Source organism: Monodelphis domestica, chromosome 2 (genome assembly GCF_027887165.1).
Source record: "Monodelphis domestica isolate mMonDom1 chromosome 2, mMonDom1.pri, whole genome shotgun sequence".
NCBI lineage: Eukaryota > Metazoa > Chordata > Mammalia > Didelphimorphia > Didelphidae > Monodelphis > Monodelphis domestica.
In genome coordinates, this window is record NC_077228.1 from 414,241,766 (window position 1) to 414,267,628 (window position 25,863).

The 25,863-nt window shown below is 34.6% G+C and overlaps 1 protein-coding gene across 7 annotated transcripts in view; it reads right to left on the minus strand.

Moving 5' to 3' along the window:
• The window catches only part of NHSL1 (NHS like 1), a 268,808-nt gene that overhangs the window by 19,751 nt on the left and 223,194 nt on the right, over window positions 1-25,863 (minus strand). For 4 of the 7 annotated variants that reach the window (XM_007484624.3, XM_007484626.3, XM_007484629.3 and 1 more), the window contains exons 3-5: window positions 22,247-22,371; window positions 6,247-6,439; window positions 614-745 (exon numbers count right to left, since the gene is read on the minus strand). In XM_007484624.3, the coding sequence (XP_007484686.2) occupies window positions 614-745; window positions 6,247-6,439; window positions 22,247-22,371 (450 nt within the window). The remainder of the gene's footprint in view (window positions 1-613; window positions 746-6,246; window positions 6,440-22,246; window positions 22,372-25,863) is intronic. The other 3 variants (XM_007484625.3, XM_007484627.3, XM_056818875.1) reach the window with 1 other exon arrangement.

Sequence of the window (25,863 nt, forward strand, 5' to 3'; positions counted from 1 at the left end):
ACTTGGAACTATGTTAAAGGAAAATAATTAAATGCTAATAACTGTTTTCACTGATGTTACTTGCTGACAAATAAGCTTGCTGAGCTAGTTAGTATGTGAAATGTGATCAGTGTCCCTTAAATTATTCTCAAACTCAGTTTTAGATATATCTTATTGAAGATAATAGTTGAACACTATTGCCAAGTAATCAAATTTCAGTCCTTTCTCATCTGAAGATTTAAACTTTAAGTTAAATGAAATCTTAAATCTTGCATAATAAATATACCTGTGAGAATACTAAAAATCCCAGGAATAATGAGATGATAACATACCTCACAGAGCTGCCATGACAAAATTGCTTTATAAACCCTAAAGCACCCGCTGTTGGATCTGTAAATTTCTACCATCCCAGTTCAGAATTTAGAAATTCTCTCCTCTGTCCACCACTTCACCCAAATTCACCAAGCCCACGAGTATTAAAGAATCAAGTCAGCTTCAAAGGACTCCAACCCACTAGAGCAGTAACAGGCCATCAGACTGTATTGGTTTTATAAGCATGAGTAAATGGGATTAGTTAAGTAATGGTAGGCAGTGAGGATGAAGAGCAATGAAATACAGTTCTGATGAGCCATACCTAGCTCCTTTTGTATGATGTCAGGGATTCCTGTAATAGTCTTTCTCCTTTTGACTTTCTTCGGCCGTCTTACAACAGTGTCTGTGTAAATTAGAGACCGCCGAAGGCTGGCTTGGCGGTCGAAATTCTCCCCTAATGTAGAGTAGTGGAACAAGCAAAGCAAAGTTAATTTAAAGCACGCTGACACCATGCACTTTCTTCCAGTAGTTTGTTGTAGAAATGAAAAAAAGGCATTAATAATGATGTTAGCTCAGTCATACGATGAGAATGTTGGCGTAAGGGGAAAGAGACACAAAGCACACTAGCACACGGAGGCTGGCTACCTTCCTTTCAATAGCCAGGTGCATCCCAAGGGAGCAAAACTGCAAAGGATGCTTTCCCAGTCACTTTCCAAACCCCAGGCAAGGAAGCAGCAAAATGCCTTTTTATCCCATCGGAAGTTAGAAGAGGGCAGCCGTGTTATCTGCAAACAGATCTCTTTTTGACCCAAGTTACTGAAATGCCTTACATGATGCCAAGGCTCGGTGTAAGTCACCATTCTTTTTTTAATCTTCCAAAATTGTAATCTCCATAAAGGCACTTCCTAGATGTATGACCCTGGGCAAGTCATGTAACCCCATTTGCCTAGCCATTACCACTCTATTACTATTGATTTCTAAAACATAAGGAAAAGGTTTAAACAAAAAAAAAAAAAAAACCCAAACCCAAGGATAGTGCAACTATTTAGGCTCAGGTCACATTCAGACTTGGAACGCTGGAATGACCCATGTGACTTTCTAGGGCTTAAGTTTGTGTAATTGCTATACATGCCATGAAGTAAATTAAGGAGGTGAAACAGCTGTTTTATATATTCTTTGAGCTGCCAAAAACTACCTCTACTTTAACAAAAAAAAAAACAAAACACCTCTTCCTTTCTGTCTCAATAATAACTCCAAGATGGAAGGGCTAAGCAAATGGGGTTAAGAGACTTGCCTAGGATCATGTAGAGAGGAAGTATCTGAGGTCATATTTGAACCACATCCTCCTGACTCCAGACCTGGAATTCCATTGCATTATCACCACACTGGCCCTCCCCATTTTTAAAGAGGCAGTTCATTCATAACAAATATTTTCTAGTAGTCAAATTATTTTCTCAGCAAACTGTACTAGATATAAATGCTGGTTACATCTGTCTACTATTATGTTATAAAGCAAGGAATTGTGAAAAAGTTCATTAGATTTAAAGGTCTCAACAAACACCCAAATTAAGTATTTTTTTAAAATGATAATAATAGCTATTTATATAGTGCTATGATCCTTACAACAGCCCTGAGAGACAGGTGCTATTATTGTCCCCATTTACAGTTGAGGAACCTAAGGCAAACAGAGATTAAGTGACTTGCCCAGGGTCACACAGCTAGCAAGTATCTGAGGCTGGGTTTGAACTCATATCTTCCCGACTCCAGGTACTACTATGCCACCTATAAGCAGTTACAAAATCCATAAGTGTCTTGTAAAAACAGGCTTATTAGAAAAGAAAAGTACAGACAATCTCATAAAATTGAAATATAAAAAAAATTAAACTCACAAGGAACACAGATTGGCTGCTTATGAGTAGTATAGTTAAGAAAGAACATTTTCCTAGTAGTTTTGTCAGTAAATCTGGTCCTGATAAAGAAAGGAGAAATGTGCTAAGAAGAGAAGGCTCTGTTGTATCAGAACATACCAGGACTTCTTTATAAAATAACAAAAAGGCTGAGAGAGAGAGATGAGCCACCATTCATTGATTCACTTCAGTGAATTAAATTAAACACATAGAATAATAACTAGCATTTATGATATCAAATACTGAAAGGTAGTATAGTAGAGCAGATAGAGAACTAGACTTAGGCTGACAAGACCTCAGTTTCATTGTTGCTTATAACACACCATTGGCTGTGGGACCCTGAACAAGTCACTTAACTAACCTTTTAGTGTTCTAGTCAACTCTCTAAAATGTATGTGGCAGAGAGCCGATCTACACTGGAAGAGGGAGTTGCCATTTGGACATCCCTTACCAATGAAATAAAAATTCATGCCCACATCCATGTGTGTGTGTGTGTGTGTGTGTGTGTGTGTGTGTGCGCGCACATGCATGCAGTATGTCCCAAATGTCTTCATGCACTTTTTAGCTGTTAAAGCTTATTTAAACTATTGAATCCACTTGGGCTATATAGCTTAAAACTGCATGAAGACGTTTGGGACACCCTCAATATCCACTTTTCATTCTATCATTCAGACTTAAAAATGTGACAGAACGGTAATAGAAAGTTGCATTTTTTTCCTCCAGCTTTTTCCTTCTTAAAAAAAAAAGACAAAACAAAAAGCTTCAAGGAAATGTTGGAAGCAAAAACAAGCAGGATATGAGGATCATTTTCTTTTACACTTTGACTCCAGTTAACTTTCCTTGTGCTGTCTGCCATCTGGTAGTGTGAGAACTAATAGCTCCTTTTAGATCTTGGCCCAAAAAGGTCAGTGTGAATGAAGCAATATGCGTTTCTCATCCATAAATAGCTCAAAATTTATCACTCAGTAACATTTTGTCGAACTACTTTAATACTAATTTCTCGTATTGTTTTGTTTAGGTCAGCTTGTTTGATTCCAAGCTCAGTTATCCATTCTCATCAGATATTTTCCTTATACCCACATATACCCACACACACACCTCCATATCTGTTCTGGAAGATGTTGAGTCCCATCTGGTTCAAGGCCCAAGGGATTCAATCAATTTTTGACCCTAGGTATATAGCTTGCTGCGCTAATGCCCCATTTCTGTGCCTGAAGGCTTTACTCCAGAATTAAAGTAATGGATTTAGGTGCAGTCTATACAACTGAACAGACCACAGGGTGACTAGTGCACCCAAGGAAATGAGGGCATGAAATAGGGCCCTACAAGAAATGGTGTGTTAGTTCACCTACAAATCCTTTCAAGTTTTAACTATTTTTCATAACTTCTACCAAAAATATGAAAAATGCATATTTAGAAAGAAAAAACCACTATCTGTGATGCAAATTAAAATTATTAAGCTGGTAAATCATTATAAGTAAAGAGAATATCTAAGGGCATAGAAATTCAATGAAATAGAATCAAAACCATTTTTTCTCTATCAATTTTAGCAATATACTGAAGATTAATGTATAATGGGTCATCTTGGACAACTAAACTATTTTAAAAATATTTTATACTCCTTTAAGAAGCAGACAAGTTTTTTAAAGTAGGGTATTTATATCTCAACTCCATTTTTTTATTCATACCTGTAATATGCTTTTGCCTACCTTTTATAATTAGCTAGCATTTTAATTGCCAAAGAAAGGAGACATCATTCTTTAAGAAACAAGGCTGAACTTTCTCTGCCAACATTTATCTGTCACTAAGGTTTTTTTTTCATATAGTGAATAATCTTTTGTGCTAAAGTCTACTATCTTTGCGATTTCCTATTCTCATGATAATGCAGTCTCCTAATAAAGCCTAACAAAATCTTACACTTTATAGTAATATTCATCACAATGTGAGATTTTATATTTTCTCTGGCCTTGGATTCCAAGATTGTTTATATACTGACTTTATTGTGTGGTGAGAATTAGGAGATTTAACTCCCAACCCCACCCTCCAGAGGATGTGTTCTGCTGTAAGACAGCCACTTATATTTATAAAAAGTAAGATAGTTATATGATAGCCATATAACTACAGATATAGAAGGACCAATGTTAATGGTTATGAATAGAAGAGATTAAAATGCCATGCATACAATATGATGTGTGAATCTAAAATGAAATAAACATATGTGGAATGAAGACCACTTGGAGTTTAAAATAACTGATTTTTTGTTAGGATTTTCAAGAATTCAAATAAGGAGAGCTAAATATAACATTCCCATTTCTACTAAGTAGAAAACAAAAACAAAAAACAGCCCTCCAGTTACCAGGAAGAAAAAAACCCATTGCCATTAGCCATTTCTACAGTGACTAGTGTCACTGCGCAGATGCCTCTGCTGGCAATGAGCACCAGCAATCTCACTAATAAACAGTTCAGAACTGGTGCTGGGGGAAGTTTTTTCAATTTTATGGAAAATTCCTCCCTGCTCACCATTGTTTTTCTTCCCCAACTAAACCTATGAGACATATTTTAGATATTTTAATCTATAATTAGTAAAGTTGGTCTATTACATCTAAATCTGGTCTAAAATGATTGGAACTGTCAACTCTGCATTGTTCAGGGGTGGATTATCTGGTCTCTGCATTACTGTCCAAGCCTTTTACCATCTCCATTCTCTGCTGGCTGCAATTAGATATTAAGAAGAAAAAGCCTTTTGAAGAAAGAAAACAATATGAATACAAGAATCTTTCCTAAACTTTATCTTTTTTATTTCTATCCTAACCACAAAAGATAATAGTTAAGTCTTGATAATAAAAAAGAATGTGCATAGAAAATGATTTAAAATTAATATATTTAAATATATAGAAAATTAATGACCATATTCTAAATTTTTAATTTTAAAACTAAAGGATATACATATGTGTAGATATGTGTATTAGAGAAGGAAATGGTAAACAACTCTAGTATCTCTGGCAAGAAAAACCCAAATGGAGCTACTAAGAGGAAGGTAAATCTCAATAACAATAGCTGTATATGTATGTCGATAGATAGACAGATAGAGAGATATACACATACACACATATATATTAATTTTAAGGTTAAAATTTTGTGACTGTCAGAATTTGAACCTAAATCTAGTCCTGTTCATTTTTTTAACCTGTTTACTAAATAACAGCAACAAAAATCACTAGATCTGGGTTCAAATTCTGACACTGACACAAGCTGTGTAACTGGAGACAAGTCATTTAATCTATCTAATCCTCAGGTTCCTCCTCTATTAAAAAAAGATAAGTAATACCTGTCCTATCTAATTCTCCTGCCTTGAAAGAGAAGCTCTTCATTATCTTTAAAGTGCTAGAGTGTGTAAATGTGAATAGTTGTTAGTTATTATAGCTTAACAGTAACCACTGTATTGCTTGATGTTTCTAGACCTTAAAACTGTCTACAAAGAATATTCCAAAACCAAGCATTATTTGTTCCACTTGAAAAAGTTTAAGGTAAATATCAAATCTCTACTCCCAAGGACTACACTTCAGAGACTGCTAGTTATATGGGGAAGTGAACTGAACAGAGAATTCGGAGACCTAATGTTCCCACTAACTATGTGACTTTGGGCAAGTCTATATTCCTTCTCTGTGTCTCAGTTTCCCTAACTGTAAAATTCAGATTTGGGACTACAGAATTTTTAAGGTTGCTTCTTTCTAAAATGATAACAAGAAATTTCTTCACAGCTGAAATCTTAAAACACGATGGTTTTTCCATGAAAAAAATCTTTCTTTAGTTGATCGAATAGAACAAAAATTAATATAGAGTAAGAAAGACAGAATTAATTAATACTTTCTTCTTTAAATTAAGTGTTGGGTTGAAGATAATGCTATTTTTTATGCACCAAAATTAAATGCAAAACTAGTGAAATTCTGTGGGAGAAAAAATAAGTAAGAATATTAAAGAGCTCTATCCCATGTTTGCATATTTTTCCCCAGAGGCATACAAACTTAACTAAACTGTAAAAGCATACCAGTTACATTAATAGGAACCACATCTGTCTGGACTGTTTGTGCTTGCTGTCTCATCTTTTCCTCTGGTGTTGGCAGGGGAAGTGACTTGGTCCAATTTGTCTGCGTGTTGATATCAGATAAATCATTTGAAGTGGGAGTTCTGGCTCTCCTGGTAGCAATGAGTTTTTCTTCCTCTGAGGAAGAGATGGAACACTGAAAGAAAAAGAGAAATGTAGATAGCATATAAATAGCTGAGAAATACAACTTTGGAATTTTTATTTTATTATTTATTTAAGAGTCTAGAAAATCAAATTCAGCCAAAATAACTGACAAGAGAAGACACTAAGGATTTCAAGGAAAACACCCACACATCTTGAAAATTTACCAGTGGTTTTTGTAGTCAACATCTAAAAAGGAAGTGGTGAACCTCAAAAATCAGCACAGCTTCAGCCACAAATAGCTCATGCCTTAATTCAACTATGTCCAGCTTTTTTCTTCTTTAAACCAGAGATGTAGATAAAGGCATATTTGGTTTACTTATCAAATCTGCAGGTGACAAAAAAAACTGGGAAGGATAACTAATGCACTTAGTAGCACAGTGCAGATCCAGAAAAAAACAATGAAAAAACAAATGAAAAGCCAGAAAACTGGACCTAATCTAAGATGTAATTTCATAGGATTAAGTATAAAGCCAGACATTTGTAGGGGTCCTAGACTTAAGAGTTGGAAGGAACCTTAGAGATCATCTGGAACAATCCCTTCATTTTACAGATAAAGAAACTGAGGTACAGAGAGGCTGCTTGGGGAAATAGTAAGTTCCCTGTCACTGGGACATCTTTAAAGCAAAGGCTTAAAGTGCTTGGTTATCTGACAGTTTGTTGTAAAAATTCTTGCTCAGATAACAAGTTTGACATGAGAGACCCCTGTGATTTTTTACAACTCTGAAATTCTGTGCTACTCTTCCATAGACCTCCATAGACCTAGAAAGACAAGCTGAAGAAACAATATTGCTTAGGGTTACATTTTCTATTTTAATTAAAAAAAAATTCTTGAATCCAGCCCAAAAAATCTAAACACAATTTTTAAGCCTATTTCTAATCTGTTCTGGACTTTGAATCTGTGGGCTAGTTCTCATAAGAAACAGCTATTGCAGACCAACCATCCCTGCTCTTCCCAATACATAAATACATATAGAAACATCAGTGTGAAATTGTTAAAGTACGTCAAGCTTTAATAAAGCTTTACTCTGAACCTTATCAGAGTTCTATGGGAAACATTGCTTGCTGTGTCACTTTTGATATTCTCATACTAAATAACCTCCAGTGTCCTTCTTCCTACAGCAACTTCAAAGGTATTTAAAGAGGGAGCTTCTTTTAGCAATCAGTCCATGATGAACGTAAAGAAAGTCACAGCTCAGCTTTACTCAATGACAAAAGGACACTGCAGACTCATCAAAAAGAGATGCAGTGGGGGTCAAACTACTTTTGTAGGAAAATACACAGAAACTGAGTAGGAACTCCTCTAACAAGGCACTCTCTTTTAAACTTGGTCTTGATAAATTTCTAATTCCATTGAGGAAAATAAGAGTTGTAGAGAAAACCATTATGATATTATTGTTATTATTTAAAATAGGTAGTGGTGATCATTTGCCAAGAACCAAGGTTATCTTACCATTTAATTTAATTTACTTATCCAAACAACAATAATTAAACCAACCCCTAATTTTTGTATAATGTTTTAAAGTTTATATAGCTAACTCTGTAACCATTTTTTAAAAGTTGATTCTTTTTTATTTCTTTTTTTCCTTTTTTTCCTTTTTTTAAAATTTTATAGTATTTTATTTGATTATTTTCATGCATTATTCATTAAAGACAAAGATCATTTTCTTTTCCTCCCCCCGCACCCCCCCCCCCCCCGTAGCCGACGCATGATTCCACCGGGTATCACATGTGTTCTTGATTCGAACCCATTGCCATGTTGTTAATATTTGCATTAGAGTGCTCGTTTAGAGTCTCTCCTCTGTCATGTCCCCTCAACCGCTGTAGTCAGGCAGTTGCTTTTCCTTGGTGTTTCTACTCCCACAGTTTGTCCTCTGCTTATGAATGGTGTTTTTTTCTCCTAGATCCCTGCAAATTGTTCAGGGACATTACACCGCCACTAATGGAGAAGTCCATTACGTTCTATTATACCACAGTGTGTTTGTCTCTGTGTACAATGTTCTCCTGGTTCTGCTCCTCTCGCTCTGCATCACTTCCTGGAAGTCGTTCCAGTCTCCATGGAATTCCTCCACTTTATTATTCCTTTTTGTACAATAATATTCCATCACCAACATATACCACAATTTGTTCAGCCATTCCCCAATTGATGGGCATCCCCTCATTTTCCAATTTTTGGCCACCACAAAGAGCGCAGCTATGAATATTTTTGTACAAGTCTTTTTGTCCATTATCTCTTTGGGGTACAGACCCAGCAGTGCTATGGCTGGATCAAAGGGTAGACATTCTTTTATCGTCCTTTGGGCATAGTTCCAAATTGCCCTCCAGAATGGTTGGATCAGTTCACAGCTCCACCAGCAATGAATTAATGTCCCTACTTTGCCACATCCCCTCCAGCATTCATTACTTTCCATAGCTGCCATGTTAGCCAATCTGCTAGGTGTGAGGTGATACCTCAGAGTTGTTTTGATTTGCATCTCTCTGATTATAAGAGATTTAGAACACTTCTTCATGTGCTTATTAATAGTTTTGATTTCTTTATCTGAAAACTGCCTATCCATGTCCCTTGCCCATTTATCAATTGGGGAATGGCTTGATTTTTTGTACAATTGATTTAGCTCTTTATAAATTTGAGTAATGAAACCTTTGTCAGAGGTTTTTATGAAGATTTTTTTCCCAATTTGTTGTTTTCCTTCTGATTTTAGTTACATTGGTTTTGTTTGTACAAAAGCTTTTTAATTTGATGTAGTCAAAATTATTTATTTTATATTTTGTGATTCTTTCTATGTCTTGCTTGGTTTTAAAGCCTTTCCCCTCCCAAAAGTCTGACATGTATACTATTCTGTGTTTGCCCAATTTACTTATGGTTTCCTTCTTTATGTTTAAGTCTTTCACCCATTTTGAATTTATCTTGGTGTAGGGTGTGAGGTGTTGATCAATTCCTAATCTCTCCCATACTGTCTTCCAATTTCCCCAGCAGTTTTTATCAAATAGTGGATTTTTGTCCCAAAAGCTGGGATCTTTGGGTTTATTGTATACTGTCTTGCTGAGGTCGCTTGCCCCCAGTCTATTCCACTGATCCTCCTTTCTGTCTCTTAGCCAGTACCAAATTATTTTGATGACTGCTGCTTTGTAATATAGTTTGAGGTCTGGGACTGCAAGGCCCCCCTCATTTGTGTTTTTTTTTTCATTATTTCCCTGGATATCCTTGATCTTTTGTTATTCCAAATGAACTTTGTTATGGTTTTTTCTAAATCAGTAAAGAAATTTTTTGGGAGTTCCATGGGTATGGCACTAAATAGATAAATAAGTTTGGGTAGGATGGTCATTTTTATTATATTGGCTCATCCTATCCATGAGCAGTTAATGTTTTTCCAATTGCTCAAGTCTAGTTTTAGTTGTGTGGCGAGTGTTTTGTAGTTATGTTCATATAGTTCCTGTGTTTGTCTCGGGAGATAGATTCCTAGGTATTTTATTTTGTCTAAGGTGCTTTTGAATGGGATTTCTCTTTCTAGTTTTTGCTGCTGAGCTGTGTTGGAGATATATAGAAAAGCTGATGACTTATGTGGGTTTATTTTATATCCTGCAACTTTGCTAAAGTTGTTGATTATTTCAATTAGCTTTTTGGTTGAATCTCCAGGATTCTTTAAGTAGACCATCATGTCATCTGCAAAGAGTGATAACTTGGTCTCCTCCTTGCCTATTTTGATGCCTTCAATTTCTTTTTCTTCTCTAATTGCTACTGCTAGTGTTTCTAGTACAATGTCAAATAATAGAGGTGATAATGGGCATCCTTGTTTCACTCCTGATCTTATTGGGAATGCATCTAGTTTATCCCCATTGCAGATGATATTAGCTGATGGTTTTAGATATATACTGTTTATTATTTTTAGGAATGACCCTTCTATTCCTATGATTTCTAGTGTTTTTAATAGGAATGGGTGTTGTATTTTATCAAAGGCTTTTTCTGCATCTATTGAGATAATCATGTGGTTCTTGTTGTTTTGCTGGTTGATGTGGTCAATTATGTGGATGGTTTTCCTAATATTGAACCAGCCCTGCATCCCTGGTATAAATCCTACTTGAACATGGTGGATGACCCTTTTGATCACTTGCTGGAGTCTTTTTGCTAGTATCCTATTTAAGATTTTTGCATCTATATTCATTAGGGAGATTGGTCTATAGTTTTCTTTCTCTGTTTTTGACCTGCCTGGTTTTGGAATCAGTACCATGTTTGTGTCATAAAAGGAGTTTGGTAGAACTCTCTCTTTGCTTATTATGTCAAATAGTTTGTATAGTATTGGGATTAACTGCTCTCTGAATGTTTGATAGAATTCACTGGTGAATCCATCAGGCCCTGGGGATTTTTTCTTAGGAAGTTCTTTGATGGCCTGTTGAATTTCATTTTCTGATATGGGATTATTTAAGAATTCTATTTCTTCTTCTGTTAGTCTAGGCAGTTTGTATTTTTGTATATATTCATCCATATCACTTAAATTGTATATTTATTGCCATATAATTGGGCAAAGTAATTTTTAATGATTGCCTTAATTTCCTCTTCATCAGAGGTGATGTCCCCCTTTTCATCTTTGATGCTGTTAATTTGCTTTTCTTCCTTCCTTTTTAAAATTAGATTGACCAGTACTTTGTCTATTTTGTTTGTTTTTTCAAAGTACCAGCTTCTTGTCTTATTTATTAAATCAATAGTTCTATCACTTTCGATTTTATTAATGTCTCCCTTAATTTTTAGGATTTCTAGTTTGGTTTTCTGCTGGGGGGTTTTAATTTGGTCACTTTTGAGTTTTTTTATTTGCATTTCCAATTGATTGATCTCTGCTCTCCCTAGTTTGTTAATATAAGCACTCAGGGATATGAATTTACCTCTGATTACTGCTTTGGCTGCATCCCAAAAGGTTTGAAAGGATGTCTCGCCATTGTCATTTTCCTCGATGAAATTATTAATTGTTTCTATGATTTCTTCTCTAACTAAATGATTTTGGAGTATCATATTATTTCTTTTTTTTTAACCTTACCTTTTGTCTTAGAATCAATACTGTGTATTGGTTCTAAGGCAGAAAAACAGTGAGAGCTAGGCAGTAGGGGTTAAGTGACTTGCCCAGGGTCACACAGTTTTAATTTGATTCTTGCAACAAGCCTCCATGGTGAGTAGAGTAGTGATCATTCTATTCATTTTCATAGAAGAGGAAACAAGATATACAAAAGATTTAATTACAGTTAAGCAACAAGCTAGAGAATGGTGGACCAGGACTCAGATTCAGATATTATGGTATCTAGTCCAGCATTCAATTATATTATGACAACTCATTTCAATAAATTTTGAAAAACAGCACTGAAGTCCCAATGAGAAGATGGGTGAGAGAGTAGAAAGAACACTGGATGATGTCAAAATATCTCTGTCTAAACTTTGCCTCTGCTACCTGCTCTTCCTAGAGTCCTGGAGCAGGTCTCTTAACTTTGCTGACCCTCAGTTTCATCATCTGCAAAATGGAGATAAGAATGCTTACCCTATCTCAAAAGACTATTGAAAGCATTCAATGATATAGGTATGTAATACTACAAACTTAATATGCTGCCATTTATAAAAAAATAAATTAATAAAAAAAAGAACTGCTGTGCAGGTACATGTGTACATATTTAGTGAATGATAGTAGCAAGTTTTGGGGAGGAAAGTCATACTAAAATCTGTGTATTCATTCATTAGAATTTGCCAGTATAAGTGGCTTAAATTACTCTTGTTAAAATCTATTTTTTTAATGGAGTTCTAGTTTCTTTTACTTTCTAAGGCACAACAAATAAAGTGGTATGTGACTTTCTTTAATGACATGGACAGGTCTAAAGAATAAGAACATCAATTAAAAATGGTTTTCACTAATATTACATTTGCCCTTTTTATACTGCTGTCATTACAATGAAGACAATTCAAATTCAACAGCATTCTAATCAAACTGTTATAGTTGGCAATGATGATGAAAAGGCAGATGGAAACAGAAGCATAAAGATAAGTTAGTGATGCCCAGTCTTTTGTGGAGAGGACATCCTATTATCTGACTCTACAAAACATTTCTACTCCTACTCCACATCCTAACACTATCAATAGAGTTCAATTAGATAGACATATTATGTATATTTGTATGTATTTAGACATGTTTGTGTCCAGCTAAACATACAAATACACAGATTCATATACATAAATGACCCCAGGTGAGTCATTTAATCCCTCCTGAGCTCAAATTCCTCCTCTATAAAATGAAAAATTAATATTGAATCTCTATGGCCTCTTCCATCTCTAATACAGTGTAGATCACTGGACTCACATCTGGATGTAGCATAACGGGGAATGGGATTGATATCTATTTGTCTCTAAACTAAATCATTTTGGGGGTGGTGGGAACCCTGTAAACATAGATAGAAATAAGGTTAGATACATTTACTCAACTTATCTTAAACAATAAAGTTAAGATAACTTTACAATAGGATATAGTAGGACAGTTTAAAAAACCACAAATATTAACAAAACAAAGTTTGTTTCATTTTAAATGGAAAGAAAGCAAAGTACTCAGGTGATGAACAGTCCTATTTTATACTACACAGAAGTTTCTCTTTTTTGTCCATTTTTGGTGAAACATTGTTCTGCCCATTGTGTGTCTTTCAATGTTGGTTATGGGCCCTAGTAACCTACTTTTTCCCTCGAAAGTGTCAGAATTGATAACTATCACAATGAAACAATGCTATACTGTATACCTTAGCTTCCATGAGGTAGTCACCAGGGATTATATCAATATGACAAATGACAAAGCTCCATTCACCCTTCTGAGAAAATTTACCAAGTAACAAGAGTTCAGATAATAGTTAATGTAAATGGCACTATAATTTAATGCTGTGATCCCACTATTTACCAACATCTATAATCAATGTCCTTCTTATAACATGAGAGCCACTTTGGAACCATTATCTATTAAGATGAAAATTCTCTCTTTCCTATTTATCTGTGAACTCTCCACATCCTCCTCAGCCCTACCTTTCCAAAGTCGATCTCCTATGCCTTCTTAATCCAAGTTGTGTCTAGAAACCCCCATTCTGTGGTCATAAATTACCCCTTTAGTTCATAATCTTTCTATCTTCTTATATCAAGAAATGCCTTGCTCTACTGAGAAGCAAATGCATCCTTAACCATTATCTCTACTACTAAGTGATCTTCTCATTTCAGTGAAGCATTCGGCTGTTTATTCTCACTTGCCAAGAATTCCTCTGACTCCACTATAATTCAGCAAACTATTCTCCTTTGAGCCTTACTTCATTGATGTTCATTACTTATGTGTACTCTTTGATCCACTGGCAATGGCCTCCTGCTCATCTCATGAACAAGACACTCCATCTCTCAATTCTAAGTATTTTCTCTTGCTCTCCCCCAGTCTGAAATGCTCTTCCACTACTATTCTGTCCACTTACCTCCCTAGTTTTCTTTTAAGTTCCAGTTAAAATTGCTTCTGTTACTAGAAGCCTTCCCTAAACTCTTTTAATTCTAGTGTCTTCCCACTATTAATTATTTCTTATTTCCTATTTATTTGTCTATATTTCATATCATATTGTGTCCCCCATTTGATAATAAGGTCCTTGAAGACAAGGATTATCTTTTGTCCTTTTTTTTTATCCCCAGAACTTAATACAATGACCTAATATGTACTTAATGAATGTTACTGATTGACTGATTACCTAGGTCAAATCCTTGTTGGAGTCATCTACTAGCCTATAGGTTATTCTTCATTCTTTCTTAAAGAGTTCAGGTCCTAGATGCTACTCTTCCTTTCTATCCCAAATCCTGACCTTAAATACAGTAGGGACATCAATATACATAGTAATAATCTCCTTGAATATTCTGGTCTCATCAGCCTCTTAAATGTCAATGAATTTCATCTTTCACTTCACTTCAACCACATAACCACAATCTGATCATTACCAATAATTGTTCTATATCCATGTTGCAGATCTCTGAAATTTCCCTCTCCAATACATCCTCCTAAACTTCAATGTCACTCTTCCTAACCTATTAATCATCCCTTCCATGATCTCTCTAGTTCCTCTCAATTTTCCTAATCCATCACTTCTATATTGGCCTTACTTTCAGTCTTGATCTTATAGTTGAACAGTTCAACAATATACCCACAGGTAACTTGAATCACTTGCCCACTTTTCTCAACTCCAATCAGACCTCATCAAGCATACACTCTGGATTGCGCTCAATCAGGCTTCTTTGCTCCTATTTTATGTGCTATTAAAAATAAGACAACTATGTAGACTAGGTTCACTACAAATTTATGTTATGTAATCTCAATAGGGCACTCACTAATACAGGGAAGATCTTTTTTATTCTTGACTAATTAGCTCTCTATCACATCTGGCATATCCCCTCTTACCTAAAACTTAAACCATCTTCCTCTCTTCCATCTCAAAAGAGAAACTCATTTCTTTATTTTATTAAAAAATAATAGCAATATATGTCTTCAGGCAAGCCATTTACCCTGTCAAAGAGGAGATATGTAGCTGACAATGTTGGCAGGAGATATAGCATGCTAAATTCCCCAAACTGATGAACCACCAGGTCCAGATTCCTTTTCCCTCTTCCTTAAGCTGAAATTTTACTCCTTAGAAATAAAATTAGTTGAACAAGTCTCCACTTTTATAGATTAAAATACCTCTAGGAATATTAAAGGCCATCCATCATTTAAAAAATAATAGCAATAGACATCCTGTATTATCTCCCTAAAGTGTCAAAATCCTTCATCAAACACCATTTTTTCCTCCTTTGTTCCAGTCTTTGATTTAGGTGGCTTTTCTTGCCAAGATCAACTAATTCTTCCTACCAGACTCTTGATCCCATCCTTCTCCTTGCACTATCTCTCCTTTAAATTATACCATCTCTTTCATCACCAGTCTCTCATTATCCACTGACTTCTTCCATACCATCTTCTGTTATGTCTAGGTCTCCCCCAATCTTAACAAAAAGCATCTATTGACTATGATTTCTTCAGGCTATCACCCAATATGTCTTCTCCCTATCACAAATTCCTAGAAAATCTTGTTCACCATTTTCTGAACTCCCATTTACTTCTCAATCCCCTACAATTTGTATTCTACATCCACTCATCACCAACCTTATTAGTAAGTTTAATTTTTATGAATATTTTGTTTCTGTATCACCTTAATTTCCCAATATTTTCTTCTACCCCTTAACTTACAAGGAAACCATGTCTTATAATAAAAAGAGGGGGGGAAACAGTTCAGCAGAATAAACATAAACATTAACCACATCTGATATTATATACAGAATTCCACACTCAGGGTACCCCATCTTCTGTGAAAAAGGAAAGAGGCACATTCTCATTATTCCTCTTTGCCTCCAATCTTAATTATTATAACATTACAGCATTCAGTTTCTATATTGATCTTGTTCTTTCCCTTTATACCATTATGCATATTGTTTTTCTAATTGTGTAGATTGTTTTCCTGGTTTCCTTTATCATTTAATTTCTTCCCATGATTTTCTGTACTCTTCATAGTCTTCATAATTTAGTTAGTCATTCTCCAATAAATGAGCATTTCCTTTTTTCAGGATCTTGGCTATTATAAAAAAAGTGCTGCTACAAATATTCTGATGATAGAGGATCTTTCTTTTTTCATCCCTGACCTCCTTGAGGAATATGTTAGCAGTAGGATCTTTAAGTCAAAATGATACTTTAGGCATTTTTTTCACATAATTCTCAACTGTTTTCCAAAAGAGTTGGGGCAATTCACAGATCCACAAACAGTGAATGAGTAAACCTATATTTCTACAGTCTCTCCAACACTGACATTTCTCTTCTTTTGAGATAGCTGAGATAGCATTGTAGATAGAATTCAGACTTTGGATTAGGGAAGACCTAGGGTCAAATCCTGCCTCATATATTTACTGGCTTTATGATCCCAAGCAAGTCATTTAACTTTAGTCTATCTCAGTTTTTTCATCTATAAACTGTGGCTAATAAAATAATACCTCTCAGAGCTGTTGTGAAAATAAAATGAGATAATATTTGTCAAGTATAAGTTTTAAAAAACTTAAATATTATATAGATGCTACCCATTATTTTCGTTATTATTATCTTTAATCATATTGCCAGATGTGAAGTGAAATTTCAGAATTGTTTTGATTTTTATCCCTCATCCTTGGCCCACAAGTATCATTCCCATTTTAGAGGTAAGGAATATTAATTTCAAGGGAATTAAGTGTCTTGCCCACAATCACACTGCCAGTAAGTGCCAGACTGGAAACTAAGAACCAAGGCTTCTGACCTCACTTACTACATCAGGAATAGTAGTATTCTCTGCACCTTCTCTCTGAGATTATCCCTAAGTATCTTGTATCCTTGTATCTTGTCTGAACCTAGCTGGTTGCATCCTATCTCCTCCATTAGGCTGTGACCTCCCTGAGAGAGTAAAGACTGGTAGGTTTTTTTGTTTTGTTTTGTTTTGCCTTTCCTTGAATCCCCAGAATGTGGTACAATGCCTGGCACATAGTAGGTGCTTAATAAATGTGAGCTGACTGACTACTAAAGTCTGTTCTTATTGTAAACCAGTGGAAGTAGTCTTTCTCACTTTTATTCAATAGTTCCATATTGTGAATCAGATGTATCCCTTTTTGTTTCCTCCTATTTAAATGATTTTTAGACAATGTTTTATTTCCCTAGCTTCCTAATGAACCATAGCCAAGTGAAAACTTAAAAATCCCTTCTCATATTATGGGATTCTCTTTAAAAATATCTCAGTTGACTTCCATAACTGAGACTTCCTATTTCTATCACCATCTTCCCTGAAGATGGCATTTAATATCATTCCCAATGAAAATACTACCTGAACTCTATTATATTAATGTTAATATGATCCTAATGTATTAAGTAGCACATGATGGTCAATGTACATGTAATAATAATAGCTCATATTTGCCTAATGTTTTATCACTTATTTAGCATTTTCTTAACAATTACCCTATGAGGCACATGGCACACCAAGTATCATTCGCATTTTAGAGGTAAAGAATATTAATTTCAAGGGGATTAAGTGACTTGCTCACAATCACACTGCCAGTAAGTGCCAGACTGAAAACTAAAGACCAAGGCTTCTGACCTCACCTACTACATCAGGTTGCATTTGCACTTTGTTATGGAAAACATCAAATATCTCCTAATTCTGCAATCTTATAGAGCAGATTCCATGACAGAGAATACTATGATCAAATCATTAATTATGAGTGTGAACAAAAAAGGTGGAGGATGTGATAAAAATGTTATCAAGCTGTATGTATGGCAGCTTAATGGTGGACAGGTACCTTAAAGTTCCATGGGACCAAGTCACTGCAGACGTTAACACAACACTGAAAGAGACAGCCTAAACAACTAGACTGCTGAGCAAGAAAGAAGAGAAAAGAAAGAATAAGGAGAAATAGATTCAACAAGAACATACAATATAAAAATGTACAATAACCACTGTAAAGGATGAATTATGCAGAAAGTCAGGGACAAGATTCGCAAACTGTCTTTGCATTTTAAAACACAAATTAGTAATAATGTGGGAAAGTCCTTTTGTTGTTATTATTGTTATTGCCTCAATTCTTTTTCCATCAGAAAAATGAGAAGCTTAAATTCACAGTAACACATGTGAATTTGCCTCAAGTCCCATAACTCTTATGGAGATGCCATCTGATGTTTTGGTCAAGATCATGATACTTGTGGGTCCTAGGGAAAAAAACCCTTCCAACCCTTTCTTCCTGAGGTTGTCTACAATGAGTTATCACTGTTTTAAGCTTAGTTTCTCTATAATCTCATTAACTATAATGCCCAAATAGTATTAGCTTGATCTGAGTGATTTCAACAAATCCTCAATGGAATTATTTACTCAATGAGCTAGATTCATTCTTGTACATCTTTTAATATTTCATGAATATTAGTGGCATACTCAAGTTGTCCACGTTTTTTCCTTTTTCATACATGTTACCAAAAAAGGATAGGCATTCCATTTTTAATGTAATCAAAACATAATTTGTATCACATTAAGAAATAATATGAAAAGAGAAATCAATGAAATGTCAGTTCATGGTGTAAACCCATTTTCTCCTCTTCATTTATAATTTTAAAATGATATTTAAGCAGTACTTAATTTCACCATTGAAGGTGACAAATGACATTCTTTATAAATGAGTAAGTAGAGATTCTGAGAGGTTCTGGGGACAAAAAATTAATAACCTTACAGTCAACCTAGTCATGAGGTAGATGAAATTAAAGTGATATTTTGAAGAATCAAACAAATTGGGCTTTCTCATTCCTCCCCCCCAAAAGCTCAAACTTCAGTGAAAAACATTTAAAGTCTATAGCAGGTTAAAAGGCTTATGAAGCAATTTTGCTAATGGGTAAAATCCTACTATGCCTTAAGATAGAAGTGACAGTTAACAGTACTCCATTAATCAGTATTATTCAAAGCTGTCAGTTTCCCATCTGCCCATTTATCTGCCTGTACTAAATTATAGTTTGAGTGACACATTAGTAAAAAAGGTATCTCAGTTTTTAAAGTATTTATTATGCAGTAAATTGTTTTAAATTCATGCAGAAAGGCTCTGAAACTTAATTTTACTACTTAAAAATATTTAAAATCATAACAATTTTATTTTTACAAATCTTCCCGTAAAACAATCTGAAAACCAAAATAATATTCTTGGGTTCTTAATAGCATTACTTGAGACAATTAGTGTCTAGTGTCTAATTGATCTGATTACTAAGCAACAGCTTGTCTTACATAAAACAAATAGTTTAAGAAATAAAACTAAATGTATAGACTAATATAAAAAAGGAGTTTTTTTCTACCTTTTATTACTAGAAACTCACCTGATAAAAAATTTCATATCATAATTAAAAAATATTTTAGTGTCATTATATTTCAGGAAACTTTCTCATCATATTACCCATCAACTATATTTCCCCCTTGAATTTTAATAGTTTTCTATTCCAAATAACTGTATCCCCCCAAAAAAAATACACCAACCAATTAAACATTACTCAAAAATAAAAGTAGGGAGATGGAAAGCATCATTGGTCAGCTTGAAACTAACGAAATATATTTTGTACAGAAGGGAACTTAGAAACCCTTAAAGACTTATATGGGGTGACTATTATTCCCATGGGGCAAAATAGCTGAATGCATATGTGAATTAGAATGAAAAAGTCATCTCTGATCAACAACATTTCTTCCTAAGGAATCTTTTAGATCATTTAGTAGATCAGATCATAGGAGTTAGAGGCAGAAAGGAATTTTGAAACAATGGAATCAGAGGAGCTGGATTCAAATCACATAATCTCGTACTAAAATGTGACTGAATAAGTCACCTAAACTTCCTGGGCCTCAGTTTATTCTTCTATAAAAAGAAGTGGTTGGAAATCTCTAAACTCTAAATCTAAGATCAGAAATTATCCAATTCCAGTCTCTTTGTTTTAAAGTTTAATCAAATAAAGCTTTAGCAAATAGCATGGCTTGCCCCAAATCACATGCCTAATTAGAGTTAAAGCTAGAATTAGAACCTAGGAGTTTTTGTTTTAAATTTAGTGATCTTTCTACTATACAACATAAAATCCTCATCATTTAATGGGTAATGTAACTAAAGTGCTGGGGAGGTTAAGCAATCTCTTTAGAATCAGTTACTGGGAAAAGTTGGAGCCCAGAATTCAGCTTTCTTGATGCCCCACCCCAGCTGTTCTTTTTACTAAATCCAGAAAGACCACCTCCTATGGAACAGGCATTAACATGGCAGCAACTAGGATAAATATTGACAGGAGTATTTAGCATAGTGGTTTGGACATATAAAGATGACACTGGCATCTCTGAATGCAGAAGCAAACGGACTTTGTTGTTCCTCTAGTGGTGATGGATTTATGTTCCCAACTGCCAGTTTGTCTTGTAAGAGTTCCCAATTAAGAATGAGCAGTTTGGGATAAAGGGCTCTAGTCTGTGGTCATAGAAAAGAGAATGGCCAGATGACCCAGGAAGATCCCTTCATCTCCCACTGGTGAAATGACTCCCTCCCCATGTTGCTGTATTCTTCTCCAAACTTCATTTTGGAAGAAGGGTTGAGACTAGCCTTCCTTAGTCTTCTCCTGATTCCACTCCTGGCTATCTGGAACTTTGCCATCATGTCCCCTTCTCCACTTTCCTCCAACTTTCACCTCCTTTTCATGCATTGTCTTCCTTAATGATAATGTAAGCTCCTTAAGTGATAAGGTTTTTTGTTTGTGTTTGTATTCCCTAAACTAGCTCACTGTTTTGCACATGGGCTTAATTAATGCTTGTTATTTTTTTTAAGTTTTTTTTTTTTTAATTCTTACCTTCTGTCTTAAAATCACTTCTGAAACAGGAGTGGAAGGACTAGGCAATCAGGATTAAATGACTTTCCCAGGGTCACACAGCTAAAAAGTATCTGAAGTCAAATTTGAACCCAAGTCCTCTCAACTCTAGACCTGGCACTCTATCTATCGTAATACCTACCTGCCCCTTTAATAAATACTTATTGACTTTTTAACATGACCCTTATAGCAACTCAATCTACTAGTCAGATCCTATCAGCGAATTTATAATTATCCTAAAAATGTGAAATTATGTTCCTCTTTACCCTGAGATTGAGAATATTTATAAAATAGAATCGGTTCTCTTCAAGGATGTCTTAAGTGTCTAATGGACCATTTATTTGGAGTTGAAACCAATGGACCTGAATTTCAGACTTTTCTAATCATGGTAGAAGGAAATACAACTCCCTGTTACAATCTAGAAATTTAATCATCATGTTTCTTTTAACATCTGTACTAGGTTGTGGTGTATGAAGTTTTAAAATACTATACAACCTGATTAAAACTGCTGGTTATTGTTATACACAATCCATTTATAAAACATCAAGAAAATCCTTCAAGGAAAGTGAAGCATCAGCAACATGAACATTTAACAATAGGGTTCAAAAACAAATAAAAAACAAGTTACCAGTAAGCATATTTAACTCCGATTTTAATTATTTGTGGGTATGAAAATATTTCACTTGTGGTATTAATGGACTCTTACATCAAGCACCTTCATATTTATGTCTATAGCAAAATCACTTTGGCCCTAGTCCTCTTAAAGGTGAATGTTAATTTTAACCTGACTAAAACCACAGAAAACAAGTCGAACTTCTATTTGGGTAAGTAGTGGGCTATTTGTTACTTTGAAATTTAAAATACTTTGAACAAGGCAACATCTCCACAAACCCTCCTATCTTTATCTTCATTCTTGCCTTAAAATTAACTTATTTTTACTTACCTTATTGGTAAATAAGTACAGTTACACCAAGGATATTATCAAAGAATGGAAATTACAAAGAAAGCAAAACCCAAACTTAAAATAGCATTCAACTACACTTAGTCTGTGCCATTTGTACAACATTCTTCATTTGTATAAAGAACATGAAATATTTAGGATCATAGAGTTAAAAAAAAAAGGAGAAAGGATATTAGAGAACCATCACTTTGCAGGAATGAAATATGAAGACTCAAAGAAGAGAAATAATTTGCTTAGGTCAAAGCCAGTAGCAAATAGCCAAGCAATGATGTAAACTCACATTGTCTTACTCAAAAATCCAGGATTCCTTTTATAATATTAGGTTTTCTGAAAATAGTTCCAAGTGCACAGTTAGATTTAAGATCAAGAAATGCCCTTTAGATATTCACTTGGTTTGTGATTTTACCTTCTGATCACTTTCTTCATCTTCATCTTTGTAGGTGTCACAGGCCAAGCTGGATTTAGAGAAAGTAGGTCCCTGAGAGTAGTACTGAGAGCTTCGATAACCATCTCTCCTCAGTTTGTCACATTCTGTATGAGGTAGAGAAAACAAAAAAAAGGGGGGGGGGAAATATTGTTATTAAAAAGTGTCTTTGTTTATTCATATTTTACTTGCATTTTTCTAATTTTGAAAGCAGAACAAATTGTAATGTTAATCGCAACTTTATTTGAAAGCATAGAACACTTAAATCTAAAATTTGATGTAAAACTTTAAGCAGTCCTCCTGTTCCGGATGTTTATTTCTAATTATCTTGGTTTCATATAAATTCTGAAGTTAATTGTAATTGTGGTTACTTAATTTGCATAGATAGCAAAATGTTAAAGCATTTATATTGGTTCTACCACACAAAGGGATGGGGGAATTGGTTGGGTTGCCTTTTAAAGGAATTTACTTAATGCTTAAGATTTCCATGCATCTGACAATAGGGGAGGAGGCATAATGTTAAGAGGATCAGGTTGGGGGAATAACATGAGTTTTTAGTAATTTTGAGATTTCTATAATTTTTTTCTATTGTTCATATTCATACAAATTTTAAGAATCTAAGAGGAGGAGAGTAATTTGACTGTAATAGCTATTATTTGTTATGGACTTTTCTTCTGAATTAGGGTTCGATGATATGAAAACCTTGAGAAGTTTAGGGGTTTTTCATTTAAAATGCTTTAAAAATACAAAGAAATATCCTGACAAATCAAGTTCTTTGAAAATTGTGGTTTAATGTTCTAAAAGGTGACATTCCATTCACAAACTACAAACTTCAAGACTGGATAAGCTTCAAAACAGTGAGTCCTTTATCCAGTAAAAGTTTAAGTTCCTATGTCACAATGCCTGTTTTAAATCATAGTGTTTCAAATGAAATATAATGCTTGAGTTCCAGATTAAATAGTAGTATAGATTTATGGCAGTTGACCAAATTTTTAACTTATCAGATTTTAGAAATCTTGTAAACTCATCATATTACACAGCCATGTATCTTGTTCCCACTCTGGGGGAAATTTCCTTTTGTCATGTTTCAACAGGTCTCTTTGTTAGTAAAAACATGTCTTTGTTCAAGAAAAACTAAGTGTATTGTCTGTGAGATGTGACATAATAAATAATCAAAATCATCGTGAATAAACAAAGCTTCTTTTTCCAAGCACCAAGCCAATAGAGAGTCACTCCTAGACAAGACAAAACTCAGCAGGGTATTGCTTGTGATGAAAGATCCAAACATTATAATTAACATATCAAAAAGAAATGTACTCAGTCTTTCTGCCTTTAACACATACTCTTTGATGAGAAGCAATATGTCCAAATAGAAGGAGTGGTGGACTTTCAGTCATTAGACCTGTGTTCATGTCTTAATTCTGACAACAGCAAGCAAATCTGCTTGAGACGAAATTCATTTACTTTTCATCATATCCTGGGACTATAATATATCTAATAATAAAATTAATACCAGAAAATTTAATATTCACTGAAAGTCTTGCTTCCAATTTTTCTTGGTGACATGGTGACAAAGAGTAACATTAGATTTCAAATCCAATAGAAACTGTAAAACCAAAGATTAAACAGGAAAGAGTTGGTGAGCAAAGTTTAGGAATATATTAAGTATAGGGATCCTAGGCTCCCAAGGAATGTAAAAAATGTCTATGGGTCTAGATAACAGGGTGATCATAAAAAGAATTTTTTGCATGTAGGAAAAGGCAGACAAGGGAAGTTTACCTTGTATGTACCACTGGGAAAAAAGAGTGGAGAATACTGCAAAGTTGCTGTACTGCTGAAGGTTTGCCTGATGTGAGTGATAAAAGGAATTTTAAAAAAATCTTACCTTATTAGAATCAATACTGTATATTGGTTTTAAGACAGGAAAGTGGTAAGGACTAGGCAATGAGAAGGGGAAGAGGGTTATTTAAGTGACTTGTCCAGGGTCTCACAGCAAGGAAGTATCTAAGGCCAGATGTGAACCCAGAATCTCTTCTCCCTAGGTCTGGCTTCCACAGAACCACCTAGCTGCCCCCCCCATAAAAGAAATTTAATAAAAACCTTTCTCAGAAAGTCTTTCCTATTATGAGAAGAAAAGGATCTCTAAGCTTAAATTCCCATAAAATGAATTTTTTTAATCCTCTCTAGAGAAGAGAAAATTCTGCATATAAAATCCAAAAGAATCCATCTCTGATGATTACTCTCTTTGGACTGTAGTCACTTAAGTTTCTTCAGACCTCAGTTTTTTTAACTGTAAAATGAGAAAGTTGGACTAAATGCTTCTGAAGTCCCTTTCAATTCTAGAGTTATGATTCTAGATAAAATACTGGCAAAAGTAATCTATTTCAAAGCAGCAAATATTCTGAAAGGAGAAAGTTTCTTTCCTTTAAAGACTTCATTATTCTGTGAAGTCTTGGTCAAATTTAAATATATGCCACTGTTTCAATTCTTATTCTTTTCCTTCCTACCCAGTTTTCTTTCTTAGCTTGTGAAAAAGATTGCTTTTCACAAAGTCCTTTAGCTAAGTCATACCTCCTTCTTCAAGGTCCAACTCAAATGTTACATCTACCAGAAAGTCTTTCCTGATTACTCACCATCTGTATGACTGACAATAAATCTGCTAACTGACCTGAGCCTCAGCTTACTTCACCACTAACATTAGAGTGAAATCAAGGTGGTTGGAATGAATGTTTTGTCAGCCTTAGCATAATAGAAATGTGAGTCCTTGTTACAGTCAGAAGTGATCTCTCCCTTCTAACGTCCGGTGGTACTTTGTATCTTTCACAGAGCCTTTAATTTATATTGCCTTATATCATACTTACTTGTGTACATTTATTTTGTCTCCTCCAAAGATATTAAGTTCCTTGAATGCAGGGAAGCCAATTTATGAATCTTGGTATAACCTGAACTGCCCTGGACATTCAACTTCAGTAATTTTTTGCTTGATGAAATGATAGGGTAGAAGAGAAAAGAGGAAAAACAAGCAGAAGTGGCCACACCACCTCCTCCATCTTCATATTGCCTTTGTGTTTGCATTGCCTTGGCAGCACACTATAATTCAACACAACACAATCACTTGCCATGCTTAACTACTATGAGCTTTTTGTTTCTTAGCAAATCATTCTTATCTACTTTCTCACACATAGGATTTCTATCTGGAGTTTGGGTATCAGGACTTGCTTTTTAATTAGGTAGCGTATAAAATATACTCAACCACTTGATTTCTAGATAAACCAAGACAGAGTTAAGACTAGGTATATTTTTCAGATTAGGGTGGCTTTAAAAAAATGTTCACAGTATATCAACTTTATATTCCCTTAAGAATGCAATCAGTAAAAATGCACATATATTACTATCAATTTTGAAACTATCTCAAATCTGTTTTTAAAATTTATATTCTTTTAAGAGAAAATATTATGCTGGTTCAAAGTTTTGGGGTATGTGTCTTACAAGGTTTGTGGAAGTTGTCAATGAAGAGAGAAAATACTGAAGTTTAACAGATTCTTCCCACTCCCCATTTTATTTGTTTGTTTAGGGTCAGGATTTCCCCATCCCACCCA